The sequence below is a fragment of the Hyalella azteca genome, unplaced genomic scaffold (assembly GCF_000764305.2).
Source record: "Hyalella azteca isolate HAZT.00-mixed unplaced genomic scaffold, Hazt_2.0.2 contig7253, whole genome shotgun sequence".
Taxonomy (NCBI): Eukaryota; Metazoa; Arthropoda; class Malacostraca; order Amphipoda; family Hyalellidae; genus Hyalella; species Hyalella azteca.
Window position 1 is genome coordinate 468,730 of NW_025937381.1, and position 19,364 is coordinate 488,093.

A 19,364-nucleotide genomic window follows, 5' to 3' on the forward strand; every position below is an offset into this window, starting at 1 on the left:
ATACCGTATACCATGAATAAGATTAAGGTGCACTAGCACAAGCAGTAAGTTGAGGTGTGTTGTACAAAGAACATATAAACGCAGAATACTTATTATATATCGTATACCATGAATAAGATAAAGATGCACTAGCTCAAGCAGTAAGTTGAGGTGTGTTGTACAAAGAACATATAAACGCAGAATACTTATTATATATCGTATACCATGAATAAGATAAAGATGCACTAGCTCAAGCAGTAAGTTGAGGTGTGTTGTACAAAGAACATATAAACGCAGAATACTTATTATATACCGTATACCATGAATAAGATAAAGGTACACTAGCCCAAGCAGTAAGTTGAGGTGTGTTGTACAGCAGGCGCGCAGCCCCAGCGTGATGTCCGGCAGGTCGCTGACACTGCCACGTGGGGAGCCTGAGGTGCAGACCCTACATCTTACCAAGACCAGCCCCGGCATGGGGCTAAGCATCGTCGCCACAAGGGTGGGTTTCATGTAGCTTATAATTTTTAATTATGCCCGTAGTATTTCATAAAATTTGTAATTTTTTCATAATTTTTTAAATGCAAAAATGCCAACTAAAAATTTGATTAATTGACATTTTTTATAATAATAATATTGATGGAAAAAATTGATAGTATTGATGCCATTAATATTGATGGCACAAATGGCCATCAATATATTATTGGTTTGGACTTCTGTTCTGAAGCGCGTGTTCTGTTTTTTCCTCGCAGGTGAGTACCAACCTGCATACTCGCTCATTCTCCTGCTATCTGCACGCCGTGAGTATTGTACTCGTAATTCAGTGCAGATAATTTTTGAATATTTTTGCGCACCGTGGCCGCTTCGATCTATATTTCTATTTAGAAAAGCTAAATAGCAACACCAATAGTATAGCTGATTTAGCAAGCAATAGTTTTGAATGTATTGTAAAATTCTATTCAGAAGTGCAGGTGAAATTATACTCACCAAAGCGATTCTCTCCGGAGTTTGTTGTAGTGCGGCAAAATTCGCGCTCAGCTTAGTTAATTAAAACGTAGTCATCGAAAACCTCCCAAGATACTTCGGTCAGCGTTAACTTATTTCTTTCCCTACGGGAACAAAGAGTATTTAACTAATTCATCATTCTTCGTGTAACATATCACAGTAAACGCGGAGACGATAACATTATTTATTAGCTTTTATTAGGCGTGCGCCATGTTGAACTGTGGCCAAGTCAAGTGAGAGATTAGACTTCAAATGCGTTTTCTTTTACGCGAGCGGGCCGTTTTCTATTCATCAAATCCCTAACCAGTCTCGCTACACAAGGTGAGGTGTGGAGGAGGATGTGGAAGTTTTGTACAATGGATCCGGAATTATAGAGCAATGGTTCCTAACTTTTTCAAGGCTGGCGCCCCCTTGGCTCCCCAGTGAATCTCTAGCGCCCCCCACCCTCCCCCACAGACACATATAAAAACAAACACCCCTTTCTTGATATTTAGTATGGTGTAATTGTAAAAGAGAAAGGTTAAACACAAATGTGTATTTCACAAATAGAACCACATTTAGTGAACCAATATATATTTTTACAGTTTTAACTGTTTCAGCACTAGAAATTCAAGACGCTCGGACAAATTTACGGCCGGACTCGTGGCCGGTCTCGCAGCCGGTCTCACGGCCAATCTCCAAATTCAGTGAGCAACTAATATCTCCCAAACTAATGAACGCCGCTCGATAAAACTTCGAACACGTATTCATTAGGACTTGACTAAACAGTGATGTTTAGCGCGTGAAAAAATTTTTAAATTTCACCTTCATTCGGAAGTTATATGGCGATACGGGCCGAGATTCGCAGTTATCGAAGAATTTCTTCCAAACTACTGAACATATTCGAACGAAATTTTTTATAAATTCCTAACTATCAAACGATGATTTTTAGCTCGTGAAAATTTATTCGAGTCGGAGTCATGTTCTGCACGTGTTGTGAATAATCGTCAAACCAACGTACGAACTTCTGACTTCGACTTCGCGGACTGCCGCCCCCCTACTGCCCGTTTATCCCTCACCGCCCCTCCAGATCTATCCACCGCCCGCAGGGAGGCGATATCGCCCACTTTGGGAAGCACTAATATACAGGATTTGCAAGTGCAGTATATAGAGATATAATAGAGCGGCTGTGTAAGTGTACCGTAGTAGAGAGGATTGGTAAACAGTATAGAGGACGTAGAAGTGGTCCCGTATGTCCTGTATATATTATCCCGTATGTCCTGTATATATTTCTGACGTGTCTGCGCTCGTCAGAAGACCTATGGGATTTGGCGCTCTTAGGGGATATTTCCTGACCGCCCCACCGCTGAGCTCGCGGTGTCTTAAATGCAGGTCTCAGTTGTGAAGTCAAGTTATTATGTAGGTAGGATTCCGTACATTAAGTTATTATGTAGGTATGATTCCTTACATTTCCCTTCTCTGTCTGTGCGGGCGGCCGACGTCCCGTGCAAGTTGTCACTTCGTCTCTTGAGATGCTAACGCTGCTTCTTTCGAGCCAGCTTGAGCAGGCTGGACAATTGAGACCTTCTGCCTCTTGTGGGTGATGAACAATTGTTGACTTGAAAAACATTCTATTACCTTCCACCTCTATGGTGATGTTCATCTTGACTTTCGGTGCGAGACAGCTAAATAGCTGAAGCGCTAGTAAACATTTGGCCACTAAACCAACCAACCATCCCGTATGTCCCATATATATCCTCCCGCCTTTCAATGCCACTCATGTGCAAACACTGGCCCACCAACTACGTGCTTAGAGAAGCATATGCGGCTGCTGCTCATTGTATTTCTACAAGAACTACGTCTGGTCCAGCCCGGGGCGAGGGTTCTCGCCTAGCATATCATTTGTTGTGGCCTTATTAATTTGAATGTCCGCCCCCGGGCCATCGGCTGGCGGGCTGCGTGGGTGGGCGCTGCTGCTTGGGTGGCGCGGTGTGGCATGTCGCGCGTCAAGTGTCGTGGATATTGCAGTGATAGCTGTTGGTGGATATTGTCTTACGAATGAGGGGTGTATATTGCAGTGATTTCCTGTAGTGGATATTGTCCTACGAACTAGTGGTGGATAGTGCAGTGATAGCTGTTGTTGGATATCGTCCTACGAACTAGTGGTGGATAGTGCAGTGATAGCTGTTGGTGGATATTGTCCTACGAACTAGTGGTGGATAGTGCAGTGATAGCTGTTGGTGGATATTGTCTTACGAATGAGGGGGTGTATATTGCAGTGATTTCCTGTAGTGGATATTGTCCTACGAACGTGTGGTGGATATTGCAGTGATTTCCTGTTGTGGATATTGTCCTACGAACGTGCGGTGGATATTGCATCGATCTCTGTTAGTAGATATTATTTGTTCCAAACGTGGGTTGGAAAATGCTGTGATGACCGGCAGTGGATATTGTCCTACGAACGTGTGGTGGATATTGCAGTGATTGCTGTGAGTGACTATTATCTTTGCCGAACGAGTGGTGGATACTGGATACTGGCCCGCGTGCGTGTGGTGGTGGATATTGCAGTGACTGCGCTTACTGTATATTGGCTTCTCTGACGTGTTACGGATATTGGGTCTTTGCAATATCCACAAAACTAAATTGATGGGTAGAGCATAAAACTGACCTACGGGTGCGCTTAATGTTAGCTGCAATGGATCCTATGTTCAGGCGATGTCTTATGTTTGGTGGACAACTTAACAATTAATGTCAGATTGTCTTAGTGCTGTTGCTGCAGCTGGGATTTGCGAGCCAGTGTACAACAAGGCATATGACGGTGAAATATCGTTAATTAAACGTTTCATCGAAATTAACTAGTAACCAAAGTTGTTTAAACCGCACTTGCCTGGAGAGACATTTGCCTCCATCCTGCATCAAATTATTATCGAGACCACAATCGCGTTCATCTACCAGCTTGTAGTCATTCCGATTTTATCAACGAAAAATTTTGTATGGCGAAAATCTTGTATGGCTTTCCATGTTTCGAAGCCTTGCTGTAAATATTATCTAACTTTTAATGATTTTTATGTTTCGAAGAATTTCGGTTAATGTTCTTCTTATTTTAATAAAGATTTGGCTGTATTGTTGTAATATCCGACTTGGCCTGGTCGGTATTTCCCCCATACCTGGGCCATATGTGCGTCTTGCTGCTCGTGTTGTGGCGCAAGCTTAATTACCATTTTTTTTAACGGACTCGGATCCGCGCTAGGCAGTTCCGGTCTCTCAAGACTGTTTCGTCTTTTATCTTCTTTTTTTACGTGGTTTGCAACTCGAAAAAAATGTGAATAATTAAGAAAGAGCTTACAACAATACGAGTATTACACCATCACTCTCAACACGATCTGTCGTTTTCTTCTTCGAGTTATCTGCTGTGACAAATTCATCATTTGCCAATGCCGGTCTGCTCGTTTGATTGAACTTTCTCTGGAGGGTTGCCTTGATGGGAACCTATACCTGAATTTTTCCTATAGGGAAACTATGACATATTGGTGGGAGTTTGTTTTAATTTTAACGAATATTTATTTAAAGAAAACAATTTGCTCAATTATATAACCTGAACTAAAGCTATTTTATCGATCAAATGCAATCGCTTAATCTAGTATTACCGTCGAAAAAAATTTCTCCAAGGTGGTTCATTAGCAGCGAAAATTTGTTGACAACTTTAGAAAAACATTGCAAATAAGAAAGAAATTGTGTCCATCGAGAATTTTAAAGAATATTGAACAAAGTTGACATCGTATCAGCATTGTTAATACACGAGTGTTCCGGAAGGATTGTCAAAATTCGAGTAAATAATCCGTTAAATTAACACGGGAACATCATCCCTCCTGCAGGGAGAAGTACGGTATAGCGTCATATAAAAATTTTATTTTGCCGAGCATCGTGCCTCTATCCTTCAAGTTTTCCTCCTTAGAGCATTTCATAACCTCTATGGACATGTTAATTCCAAAATAGCAAGATTTTATTATTCATGAACGACCACTTCACCCTGCCTGCTGCAAAGTATGGTGTGGCTTCACGACATCGGGAATCTTTTTGCAACATATATTTTTTTGCGCACCGTGGTCTCGTGGCTATTTAGAAGAAGTAAATAGCATCGCCAATAATATAGCTGATTTAGCAATAGTTTGTTCCATGCATGAATTATTGTGGAATTCCATTCTTAAAACCATTCCAAATGGTTACATTCATTTCATTCTTACTACCCAGATTTATGTGGAAATGGTAGTTTAATTTTTATGATTTTCATATAAGAGTGACCTTCCAGCTGACTGTGTACTCGGCAATCATTAGCCAGTAAGCAAGCATTATTTGGTTTCCGTGTTAAATTATTGACGTGCTTCACATTTACCACGGTCAATTGCCGTAATTAGTAATGAAATTACACGTTTGTCAAAATAGCAGCAATTTCTTGTACAGCATTCAAGCCACGGTCACGCGATGCCTGACTAGTCCGCAGCTGCGCTCTGCTGCGGATGTTGTTGTATGGCGTTCGCTAATACAAGATGTTCACCAAGTGCTATTTATGACTGAATAAGTTAGGAATTCGACAGTTTTTACTCACCAAACCAAATTTGTTGTTGTCGCCCACTGCTTCAGGAGTTCTATACTTTTTTCGCGTGAAAATCGAGATTTTACGCAAGTGCAATTTCGTTCCGTACTTAGTTCAGAATAATTATCGGTAAAATTTACCGATAATTTACCGATTTACCTAGAGGTGCTCTGTCCTCAGCATCTAAATAAATGAATAACGCGTTCAGTAAGAAACCAGTATGAACAAACAAGGTATTTGAGTCCTGAAGAATATGTGGATTAAATCTCTACGATTGAGTATTGATGTTTTATTTGCAACGGATTTATTTGTGCAAGTTTGATCGTAATTCTGCTGGTGCGCACACTAGTCCGTAATGTGCGTGGCAGCGTACGGCCAATTGTGGTCGTAAGCGCTGCCCTGCGGCGCCTCTCTCACGCCCGCCATCTGCCCCATGCCGGCTCTATACGTACGGTTCTACTTCTGTTGCTCCTGTTGATATATATTGGTGCTGCTTCTGTTGCTCCTGTTGATATATGTCAGTGCTGCTTCTGTTGCTCCCGTTGATATGTCAGTGCTGCTTCTGTTGCTCCTGTTGATATATGTCAGTGCTGCTTCTGTTGCTCCTGTTGATATATGTCAGTGCTGCTTCTGTTGCTCCTGTTGATATATGTCAGTGCTGCTTCTGTTGCTCCTGTTGATATATGTCAGTGCTGCTTCTGTTGCTCCTGTTGATATATGTCAGTGCTGCTTCTGTTGCTCCTGTTGATATATGTCAGTGCTGCTTCTGTTGCTCCTGTTGATATATGTCAGTGCTGCTTCTGTTGCTCCTGTTGATATATGTCAGTGCTGCTTCTGTTGCTCCTGTTGATATATGTCAGTGCTGCTTCTGTTGCTCCTGTTGATATATGTCAGTGCTGCTTCTGTTGCTCCTGTTGATATATGTCAGTGCTGCTTCTGTTGCTCCTGTTGATATATGTCAGTGCTGCTTCTGTTGCTCCTGTTGATATATGTCAGTGCTGCTTCTGTTGCTCCTGTTGATATATGTCAGTGCTGCTTCTGTTGCTCCTGTTGATATATGTCAGTGCTGCTTCTGTTGCTCCTGTTGATATATGTCAGTGCTGCTTCTGTTGCTCCTGTTGATATATGTCAGTGCTGCTTCTGTTGCTCCTGTTGATATATGTCAGTGCTGCTTCTGTTGCTCCTGTTGATATATGTCAGTGCTGCTTCTGTTGCTCCTGTNAGAGGAGGGGAGTTTACCCTTGCAACATTCAAGAGACAACTGGACAAGTGGTTGAGCAAGATCCCGGACTGTCCAGTAATGGGAAACTACCATCATCAAGCGACAAGCAACAGCATCTTGCATCAGCGTGCCCAAATGAGGGCTAATAGACGGAACACGTCCAACGTTACATCCGACGACGACTCGGAGACGGAGGACGACGAAGGCGGCGCATTAGCGTGACCGTGGACTGCGACGTCCTAAACTCATCATAAGGTCATAAGGTAAGGTGCTTCTGTTGCTCCTGTTGATATATATTGGTGCTGATCTGTTGCTCCTGTTGATATATATTGGTGCTGCTGCTGTTGCTCCTGTTGATATATATTGGTGCTGCTGCTGTTGCTCCTGTTGATATATATTGGTGCTGCTGCTGTTGCTCCTGTTGATATATATTGGTGCTGCTTCTGTTGCTCCTGTTGATATAGATAGGCGCTACTTCTGTTCTTCTTTATCATATTGTGGTATTTGTGCGATAGTTCTGTTGATGGTGTTCTTACTGTCATGTATCAGCGATGGTTCCATTATTGCCGTTATAGCGATTGTACAGATTTGCTTCCCTGTTTCTGTTCGCTGGTGTGACCGAGATTGCTGCTGACACATCAGTAGTGTTGGTGTGCACTATTAAGGTGTTTCTGGTGTAAGTTTCATAGTTGTGAAGTTCACTCATTTGCTAATATTGCTGTTTGTACTGTTTCTGCAATTAGCTTCAATGCACCCGCTCTCTCTGACGGTGTTGTTACTTGTATGCTTTGAATTTTGACTTTTCATTATGGAGCTGATGATTTTCAACGAATTTAATAGTGGTTTGAAATACAAGTTAAATTAATTTATTTTAGCAATAACATGCTCGCTTTGCAATTCGCCTGCACGACAGCAAGTTTTTTCTAGATTATTTCTGAGACGTGCTGGAGCGGCGAAGTGTCCTGTCGATGATGTATGAATCATTAAATCATCGCAAGCCATTTCATGTCGTAAAAATGACCGCACGTGACTCCAGTCCGCCGCTGAGTGTCGGTCTCCAAACTCGTCTTATTTTTCAAGGCCTTCTTCATGAGGGCGCGCCGTATCACGGATACCAGCCGGCCTGCAAGCGCTGCTGTAATTACGCGGCATTTGTCGAGCTCCGGCGGGGACGCTGAAACATTTCTGATAAGCGTTGGTTTTTATTTTAAGGCATGTGCAGATTTTTCATTTGAAGAATTGTGCTGATCTGTCATCTGGAGGCTTGTGTAGATTTTTCATTAGAAGGCGAGTGCAGATGTTTCATTTGATGACGTGTCTGGATTTTTCAGTTTTTGATGACGTGTGCGGATTTTTCAGTTAAAGATGTCTGCTGATTTCGAGTCACCTAGTACGCAAGCGCTCGATTACAAAGATTCCCATGTTGAACTCAGCGATGCGTAAATACGCAATTATGAGTAGTTCAGCTAGCTTTCAGAATATGTGCATTTCTATGCAAGTGTATGCTAGTATGCAAATGTATGTAGGTATGTAATAGTACGCAGTTGTACGAAGGAGTTTATACGAGAAGGGACGCGCCTACGGCTGCTGTCGTTCACGGACCACCCATGCTGACATCCCAGGTCGATGTGAGGGGAGGGGGTGAGGGGAGAGAGGACCTGGAAAGACTACAAAGAATGCAACACTTATTATGCAAAGCTCCATACCTTCGCGAGGGCTCCATTTATAGCCTTTTTTAAGCTTCGAAATATATGCTGTGTGCATTAGTCTTTTTCTCCGTCACAACTTATTGCTGCTTTCGAGAAAAACCAGCGATGTATTTTGAATTTTTGACGCCTCGCCGCCGAAATCAGCTTCTACACGACCTGATTTGGCCATAAATACTGGTCATTTTCGATAATAATTATCTGGACGGTGCCCTTATTTGATTTTGTTTCCTATTCTTTTCGTATTCGTTTCACGTTTAATCGAGAAGAGAAATTGAAATTTAAGCAATTTTTATTACGATTAAATGAATAAGTTGGAATTTTAGATAAATTTGAAGAATTTTGTAGAAGTAATTTTAACGAAGTATTTTTTAAAAGTATTTTACTCTCGAAAATATTCGTGTCTGCATATAATCTCTCTGATACTGTTAAAAATAATTAAAATATTCAGATTAGTTGAAGACAACATATTTTTAATAAATATATGAATCATGTAATGAGTAACTAATTAATACAATATTTTAAAATTGTTTTACGATTCTTGTTCATGTATCTTTTAAAATTGGTGTGTCTGTTTCAATGTATCTTTCGGGTGTGATTTACGGTCATCTGTACCATGCGCCTGCCAGCAGCCATATTGATGAAGCCATTCCTCAGCCGGAGAGCCTCGTGCCTATAGGGATATTTCCCGCCTTTTTACTAATCTTTCATTACTCTTACTGTATTACTCTTTTTTTCATAGTCACTTAAAGTTTTCTTGACGCCATAATTGGCTCTACTTGCCCGTGTCGACACTGTATCGCGCCAAATACGCACTTCCTTGCGATGCTATCACCCGGCATATGTATGCGCTGCCCAACTTGGGCATAAGCTACGCCCCTGCTACGAGTTCTTGTGAAATGCCCACTCGTGTCCGCTGTTCCTGCGACTCGACTGCGTGACCCCTCACTGCTTAGGAAACTGAAGAATATCTTTGACCCGTTAGTTGATTGCAAACATATTCCGGTGGTTTTGTTTCAATGTTTAGGAAACTGAAGAAGATCTTTAACACGTTAGTTGATTGGAAACATATTCCGGTGGTTTTATTTTCACTGCTTAGGAAACTGAAGAAGATCTTTAACACGTTAGTTGATTGGAAACATATTCCGGTGGTTTTGTTTTCACTGCTTTGGAAACTGAAGAAGATCTTTAACACGTTAGTTGATTGGAAACATATTCCGGTGGTTTTGTTTTCACTGCTTAGGAAACTGAAGAAGACCTTTAACACGTTAGTTGATTGGAAACGTGTAATAATGTCACTAGATTGCTATGAATCGCAGATTCACTAGAAATTTAAAAGCTAAGAAAACTCCTCAAAAATTCAGCATTTCTCTATTGAAAACGTTTCGGAGACCAGCTCCATCGTCAGTTCGATAAATCTAGAACAAAAAATACTGTCAGAAAATTAATGAAGGTTGGAGTCATAAGAAAAAAAAACAAAGAAGTTAAAACCTAAATTTACAGGCAAAGGGCAGAATAATAAAGAAATACCTATCTATTCACAATTTCTAATGGATACGAACTGTAGGCAGCATTTAAACTAGGCTTCTCTTTAAAAATATACAATGATTCCAAAATGCGCAGATCGGAAGCACCAGAACTATAAGCTAAAATCTTAAAGTCAGTGTCGGACACCGGAACGTTGCACTGTTCGGCGTGAGTGCGCACAGCCGAATGAGGAGGGCGCGATAGTAACTGCCCAGTCCTATAACTCCTCCCTTTATACTCAGCGACCCTAGTGTAAAGGTTGCGTGCCGTCATTCCGACGTACGCAGATGCACATCGTGCACAACTAAATTTATAAACTAGGGACGATCGCGTGTGAGAAGGGAAGATATCTTTGTACCTAAAAAACGAACCTATTTTGAAATTGTTAACCAGTAAGATACGAAGATTAATGTCCGGATTAATGTTTTGTGAATAGATAGGTATTTCTTTATTATTCTGCCCTTTGCCTGTAAATTTAGGTTTTAACTTCTGTTGTTTTTGTTTTTTTTTTCTTATGACTCCAAACTTTATTAATTTTCTGACTGTATTTGTGTTCTAGATTTATCGAACTGACGATGGAGCTGGTCTCCGAAACGTTTTCAATAGAGAGAAATGCTGAATTTTTGTGGAGTTTTCTTCGCTTTTAAATTTCGATTGGAAACATATTCCGGTGGTTTTGGTTTCACTTCTTAGGAAAGTGAAGAAGATCTTTAACACGTTAGTTGATTGGAAACATATTCCGGTGGTTTTATTTTTTCTTTTTAGGAAAGTGAACAAGAACTATTTTTAAGAAGGGATTAGCTCTGATAAGTCACATCCCGGTTCTTTTATCCTCGCGTCAAGAAAGTGATGAAGTTTGTCCTAATCTTTGAATATCTTAAAACATGAACATCTTAAACGTTTATTATGATAATTGCGTCGCTAAGAAACACATCCCGGTTGTTTTGTACTCGCGTCTTAGGAAAGTGATGAAGATCCTCAATGTTCAACACATGATTTGCTTCGATAGACTATATACTCATTTCGGTGGTTTTGTCTGCAAGCGGGCCGTCATATCTCGAAAGAGAAGTGAAAAATTTCATAACAGAGCCAACCGATTAGTGTATTGCAATTTCCAAGCATGATTGTAGTTAGTGCATTTTTTGTAAGTTTTGTTAAAGTTACTAATGTGCACATCAACTTGCGATTTTGTATTCACTGTTTTTAATTGTTCAACGATAACGTCCATCGTTGAAGTATCTTTTGCTTCCTGAGGTTACCTAAGTTGGATTTTTTACTTATTGTTAATGTCTGCAATGACCACCCGGGATCCCAGTGAATCATGTATGTTCACTCATTCAGCGCGGGGGTTTGGTCGTGATGAAGCACTGGTCTGAAGGGTGATTATTTCAATTCCACTAGATCGCACTTGAGGATATCTGTCTTTCGTACGTATCACAGACAGCGTATATGAAGAGCATCGACGTAAATATTTCGCCATCTCATGGTCTGTTGTCGCCCACACTCCATGTTGAGGCGGTTGCTAGGGGCGGCAGAATGATAAGCGCCCACAGCCCATAAATGGCCAGTCGCCCACACAGGGGCGCATCTCGCACCGCACTCCGCCTCTCGCATGTCTCGTGTATACATTGTCATTTTTTAGGTTTTATGAGAGTGTTGATACGAACTCAGTAATATCCGTTTGGAATTCGATGTATCTCTAAAGCTATTTTTATCTATCTTCTGAGTAGCAGATATCGTCACGTATTTGCCATTGCACCTAATAAACTAACCAAGAGATGTACCGGGTTCTCTATAAACACTGAATTAAATCCATTCTCCCATGTACACATCCCGGTTCATCTATTAACAAATAATACAATGGTTTTTCAAGCATGTTAATGATTTCACGATTAGGGACTGCTATTCTGTGTGACTTCTTTCTGGAAGGTTTTCCTTTAAAAAATTAATCATATTACTTCAAAACGGATTTAAAAATAATTATTAGTGTAGTTAGTCTTTCTATCGCAAAAGTTTTTTCTTAACTGCTTCATTTAATGTGTCATGACACGCTAGTTCAACTTACATCAACTTCTTGAGACAACAGGAACCTATAACCTGCCTGGTCTGACCTCGTGTTTACGGAGAAACTCCCTGCTAATGGAAACAGATCAACCAAGCTTGACGTACGCACCGGAGATCATGATTGGCTTGACGAGCGCTCGTACAGCGGCTTGTGTTGCTAACAATTCTTAAGTAAAAGTGACCTCGGTTGCAATATCTTAGCCTCCCTTAAGTGTGTCTGAGAAACGTCCCTTCGGTAGCCTTATGATAAGACAGCAACCTTCACGCTTCGCTGGCGAGCAAACTAACTTATATTGCTTAGCCTTTCTCTGTAGCGCCTGGGTGACGGTGGTCCGCTTGTAATTACATCCTGATGCGGGTGGTGGCTAAATGCATGGAGGCCGCGGCAGGTATTCAACAGTTGTTCTGCCACCAACACCGTCGTGTTACCCATCGATCGGAACCGTCACTATTTGCTTGACACTGTTGTCTTCACCTCTCGTATATTGTCGCCATTTCAAAAGAGTCAGATTCTACCCTGATATTTTTGCCTGTGGCACTGAAATTTTAAGCTGTACCTTTGATATGAATGTATTTGATAACAAAAATCTCCGGATATGAGACGCGGGGAGCCCGAATTAAACTGAAAGTTTAGGAATGACTTCAGATAATAAATTAGTACATAGAAAATAAATATTGTTCATCTTGTTACGAGCCACATGGTATTGGTTGCGCTCGACGGAGGACATTTTTACGCGTTTATATCATGAACGAAACCGCGTCAACGGCGAAACTCGTTCAGAACGCGTAAACGGCAGCTTTTGGTAGAGCGTATACTTGCTTAATCACCTACATGACCACCAAATTCTCGGTTACGCTTCACTACTAGCTTTTAACGTGGTTGTAGATCGTATTATCAAGCGTGGCCGTAGTTTTTCGTATGTGTTAATACAGTGGGGGGAAATAAATATTCGTACACTTGAAAAATCGTATTTTAATGTATGTAAGTACACAAACTTAACAGGAAAAGTGATTTAAATTATGTATAGAGACGCATAGTATTCAAAAATACTAATCAAAAGAAATTAAATCTCAATGCAACAAAAAACAATGCAACATGTTCACTTTTCGGGGTGAAAAAAGTATTCGTACAAAACAATAAATCCAGAACATGTTGCATTGTTTTTTTGTTGCATTGAGATTTAATTTCTTTTGATAGTATTTTTGAATACTATGCGTCTCTATACATAATTTAAATCACTTTTCCTGTTAAGTTTGTGTACTTACATACATTAAAATACGATTTTTCAAGTGTACGAATATTTATTTCCCCCCACTGTATTTGTTTTATCTCTTTTAATTTAGTTGACCTGACCCTGAGAGCTGTTGCCGCGCTATCTCCAGCGCTCGAGGGGAGCTGTTACTAAATTCGCAGCTCATGCATTCCTTTCTCAGCTCGTGCGCTTCTGCTGCTGTGGGTACCTGCATGTATCTTGTGTCTGCGTACCCGAAGACTTATTCTCTTCAATCGTTAGGAATACAAGATTGAAAACCATCCAAATTGAACTTATTTGCATCCCACAATTTAATTAATTTATTATTCTACACTATCTACAATAAAAATTTCATTGGTTGGGAATAAATTTACAAATTTTCATCAAGAATTTTTATAACGTAATTTTACTGGATATTTTCTGAAAAACTTTCTGCTGTTATTTTTTTAGCATTCTCTTGAGATTTATTTAATATTTTTCATTCACTCGGAGGTGAATGTCGGCTTCGTACATGTGGAGCCTGGGATTGATCGCTCGATCAATCCCAGCGATCAACAATGCGCCATTGTTGATCGCTCGATATCCAGACCAACTCTATGAAACGGTCGCAAAATGTCAATTAATATTTGAATTGTGAGCGTCTTTTTCAAATTTTTTTATCATTGATTCTGTCAATATCTTTTAGATCTTGCTGAACTAATTCTAACGTGAATAGAGGGAACACAAGAGTTCTCACATTAATTCATTTGCGCCCATCAAAAATTATATTAATCTCTGAACTAACTTTTCTTGGCTAATAGCAAGAGAAACATTTGCCCCGATCATTTTTCGGTAAACCCATGGGTCTGTAATGATAGCTTTGAAATCATATCGGACGTTATTGACTTTTAATTCAAGTTTAACTAGACACTAAATTTTTATGCGTATCGGGATCCCTTTAATTGTATCAATTAAAAAGATGATTTACACGCTTTCACAAATAAGGGATTGGGTTTACGAGCGTAGAGTTGTTCAAGGTGAGGGTGCAGTGTAGAGAGACGGCAACGCTAAGCAACAAGTGATCCTAGTATAGGTGACGGTCTATCTCGTATGCTTGGCTGCCCACATTGCTTGCTTTATATTGCACCCGACAATTACTGTACAGTTTTTTTTACAATAACTTGACGCATAGAAGTGGAGTTCAACATTCAGTCTGGTATCTGTCAATTGAGTTCAACATTCAGGCTGGTATTATCTGTCGTCATACTGCGGTGTTCTGCCCGTTACCGACGTGCATAATTACCTGGCGCATCAATTATGGCCTGAGCGACCCGAAGGTAGCGTGTCAGCTGCCGGTAAGTTCATAGTTTCATTATTGTTTTTGCGGGCCGCAGCGAGGACGGCCTATTTCAGGGCAGTGAAAGGAAGACTAAATGAAGGGGCGGCGCGCCCCGCCTGCCCTTGATCTTCAAGCTGGCGTGCCCCCGCTGTGTGGTCTTGACCCTGACCACAATGACACGGTCGCAGTAGCCCACACTCTTGCATGCATAAATCTCACGTCTTTTTCTATTTATGTGCTCCTTTAATTCTCGTACATACATTCATTATAAATACATATTGACTTTTTTTTGGTTCTGTAAAGATTATTTTTTTATTTATCTTAGATGCGACATCCATGCTTACGTATACCATGTTGATTTATCATTGAATGCAAGATTACAGCAACGCAAATAAGAAAATGTAGAGGCTCAGTGTGCTGAATGCATTACCTGTCTGGAATTCCTTGATCGCAGTCGAATACAATAGAGAAAATAATTCAAGTGCTTATACTCCATTCCCACTTCAAAATAATGTTTGATACCAAGTTTATGCCTTACATTCTATGCATTCATAATTAATTGCCGTCGTATTTTGTTTTTCTATATCATATGAAATAACTACGTAAGCGTGCAGTCTTTAACGGTATGCTTTTCATTGCATATATATTGCTTATGTCTTAGATGTAGGCATTAATTTCGTGTCTATTTTACGAGTGTGGAGGTGGAGTAGCCGAAATAGCAGGATTTAGGCTGCAATGCATTGGCGAGCAACCGGTATTCCCACGCTGTAAGATTTTTTAATTTCTTAGCCGCATGCCTTAATTTGGTCCAACACTGTATCAGCCATTCATACTTCGCTTCATATACATGAACACTCAATCATTCCTTCTTCATGAACCATTATTTAGGATACAAAAATTTGTAGTATTTATAGTTTTTCAATCAAGTCCAACTGTTACACAACCTAATGGCTATGTCTATAGCACTCCCGACTCGCTGCCTCATTGCACAACTTCATTGGCTTGCCACATTGATTGCACAACTTCTAGTTGATTGGGCAACCATATCGTTACATTTCCGAAAGACAGTGAATTGTTACCACAGCCACGAGAGGAACTCATTCGGAAATTCCTTAAATTGGTCGCCAATCACTGACCATGGCATAAAACTATTCATAAACTCGTTGATATTGCTATGAATTGATAGGACAAACTTAGTGACCTTGAATCTTCAGCATACACACGCGTTTATACGAATATCAGATGGGTTTGTTATATACGCTACTCTAACAAATAATGCCAATCGCTTTTTTTTACTTCTATATTTTTACCCACATCCCGCCCATCGAAAAACTAATTGCAGTAATTTCATGATTTTAAACCGCGTAGGTTTTCCCACAGCTCTTGGAATTCTCTCATTTTACAGTTTTTATGAGGTTTTAATTGTACACGGGAAGGTTTTAGTGTCTGACATTCATGAACTGGCCCTTATTGTGTCTCTTGATTGAAAAGGTTGACAAAAATTGTTCATGGGCTGATTTTTTGTGCGCTAGAATACCGCGTGGTTGCGCAAAGCTGTCCGGTGTTTTGCTACCTGCCCGTTTGCGTCTCGGTTAGAAATTTACCAACCGGTATCAAGGCGGAGTCTTGCCTGGTGATGGACTTTTGATTAGTTTAAATTGAGCTTAATGGGTAATTTACACACACATCTTTTTTGTGTAATATCAACTCGGAGTTCCCATTTCCATCGGTTCTGATGACTTGAAATCTAAAGTGAAATTTAAAGTGTAATTTGATGAAGTTGTCGGAACTATTTACAAATTAATTTCTGATGCCACATGCGAATTGATTGGTTTTTTCCCGATTGTAAAATATACCGTTTAATGCAATATATTTTTAAAAATGTCACGAGAATTTGAATATGAACATGGTGAGGCTAAATCTTATTCTCATTACGTTGACACGATCGTATCCAATCGTCCAAGAGCACCAAATCCCTCTGATTTTGTGATGATTTCCCTATGAATTATTTTCGTGCACTTGAATCCTCATGTATTCCCGGTGCTGACCAATGCTTGATCAGGTAGCAGCACTTTAGCTTGCGAGATGGTAAAGAAATGGAATATAAGTTCAGATGAAAACATACGTCACGACATTGTTCAGAACTAGCATGAAGGTCGCTGCCTGGGCTCATATAAGGCTGGTTACGTGAGCTGACTTGAACGACACTCGATCAAGTTGTAACGCGTTATCTGTGGTGTAACAGCTAATGCCAAGTCTCGTTACTCGTGCGGTCCTGTCATTTGTTGGGAAATATTCCGTGGTTAGCCGGGTATGTAGACCGGCCGGAAGAGTCCCAATCAGCTCTAAGAACCGACTTTGACTTTTTATTGCCCGTAGCTGACAAGTGTGAGAGAAGTCAAGTGCGCTTTGCTTTATAGTTGTCCCTATGTTCGTATTCGTCATGCTTCAGCACCATTCCTGTACCGTATTTAGACTCGAATTAATCCGTCTTAAAATCCAATCTTCTTCGCTTTGGCCCTGTTATCGTCATGAGACAATGAAAAGTTTTTTTACTATAGTCGCTATGAATTTATTCGTTTTCTCGGCGTTTCTATTTTGCTCGTGGTTTTGCCGTGCAAGATTTCGCGTATCTCCATTACAGTTATTAATTGAACGGAGTAAGACGATCAATGAGTGGTTGAAACTGACCACCACGCAGGACGGTGTGGTAGCACCACGCAGGACGGTGTGGTAGCACCACGCAGGACGGTGTGGTAGCACCATGCAGGACGGTGTGGTAGCACCATGCAGGACGGTGTGGTAGCACCACGCAGGACAGGTGGCGACTGGTCGCATTTCTACCTGTCCCGCGGAGCGTCGCTGCGCAGCTGCCTGCGCGCCTAAGCTCCGGCTGCTGGAAACTGCCGCTGTCGTCTGTGTCGTGATTTCTGCTCGCAGAACCGCAGCGTGATCACTTCGCGGTTCGGTTGCTCTCTCCAAAAGCTTGAGTTTTTCCTCACTGTTCGGATTCTACTGAATGTTCGTAAATACACCGTTTTATCATAAATACTCGGTGGAAATATCAATACAATTTACTGTCTTGAAATTAAAACGTGCAATTGTTTTTTATTTTGCGTGACTTCTAACTAACTTCACATCATCGGTTGGTGTTGCATTATTTAATTAGTTTTTGTCTGATAACTTTGTTTGTGTTCTGCATCTGCGAGGAATTTTTTTGTGGCTTGTTAGAATTTTAGCTCGGGTTGCAGCTGCTCTTCCACGCTGAAGTGATCCTGGTACCGCGGTCCCTGCTGGATGGTTGTGAATTATGGTATCAACTTTATTGCGGCTCCCTCATTAGTGATCTTATGATTTCGTTGATATTGTTTAATTCCCTAATGGTTCCTATTTATTGTTGTTGATCATTGAAAATATCCACTGGATTCTTATCAAATAGTTACTGCTTCTTACTTCTAAAATATATACCGTATTTTGGCTACAGCTCCTCGGATTCGTTGGACGTTGTAATGAAATATTTTCCGTATTCCGACGACTGTTGCTTGAACTCGATAGAGTTGGTAGTAAAATATTTACCTTATTACCCCGGCTGCGGCTCAAACTCGTCTTGTTGGGCCTGGTACCCGCACAACCACGACTAGTCGTCGACCACGAGCGCGTCAGCCGAGCAGACAGACGAGCGGTACGAGTCTTCCTTCCTTCAGTTGTTCGTTGGCTGTCGTGTGTGACGCACGTACGGCTGTCGTGCTCTTCGGCCTTCCGTGTGCAGCTTCTTGTGGTTGCGGTGCGACGCAGTTCCTTGCCTTTGGATGAACATTATTAAAATATTCAAGATTTCGTTATTAGTGACTTATTACGCTAAATGTTGAGTTCAAGAGCTGCTTACCAAAGTTACGTTACATTACGAACCAAAGATTGATAGCGCAATAAGCTTTCGAAGAGAACATTGCACTTTATAAATCGTATTGTTATGTTTGTCGTTTAGCTTTTTATCAGAATCTCCAATCACGAATGTTAACTAAGGTTGTGCATAATTGGAATGAACTAATTTCGAATATGAAGCCAATTCCATAATTACAGCGTCTGCCCCTGCTTGATATTTTTTAGTGCATGGCTTCAAGAGATGCGAGTCCAGCCAGCATTCTTAGGACTACAACAAATATGAGAAGAAACTGCTGATTAGATAAGTTAGTGTGTTTTTTTAGTATCCTGATCGCTAGCTAGTAGCGATGGTTCACATGCCCGGAATAGGGAGTGCCCGTAAGTGGGGCGCCATGTTGGTGAACCCCCCTCCCCCCTCGTCTGAACCTCCCCCTCCCTACTCGCCCCCACGAGAAATGCCATCAAACCGTCCCCTCTTTTTCCCCTCGGATTTGAGTTTGGCCAAGAAAGCGCGAGCTGCTCTCAACCACGGCCCCTCTAGCGCCTTCCATCCCCCTCTGAGGATCAGAAGTCTGGGGGAGCCGCCCCCCTACTCTCTCACTGACGAGGCGAGTCATCAACTCAAGCGTCAGTTTGAGCTAATCACTGCCAGTGAACGAGATTGCAATTTGGATGAAGAAGAATTTGCAAAAACTTATTCGGACTACGGCAAGAATCGCTGTAATTCCAGCGAGTCCGAGAAAGAGTTCGGTAACATGACCGATTACGAAAAAGATGTTGATATTTTCCTAAGGAGAAACAGCCCCGAGTGCCACTTGAAAGCGCCTAAACAGTT

The 19,364-nt window shown here is 41.1% G+C and overlaps 1 protein-coding gene across 1 annotated transcript in view; it reads left to right on the forward strand.

Annotated features, from left to right (window-relative positions):
- The window catches only part of LOC108664288 (afadin), a gene marked incomplete in the record, with an annotated part of 87,130 nt that overhangs the window by 34,186 nt on the left and 33,580 nt on the right, over positions 1-19,364 (forward strand). Inside the window, 1 exon segment of the mRNA XM_047881183.1 lies at positions 356-481. Coding sequence (XP_047737139.1) covers positions 356-481 — 126 coding nt within the window.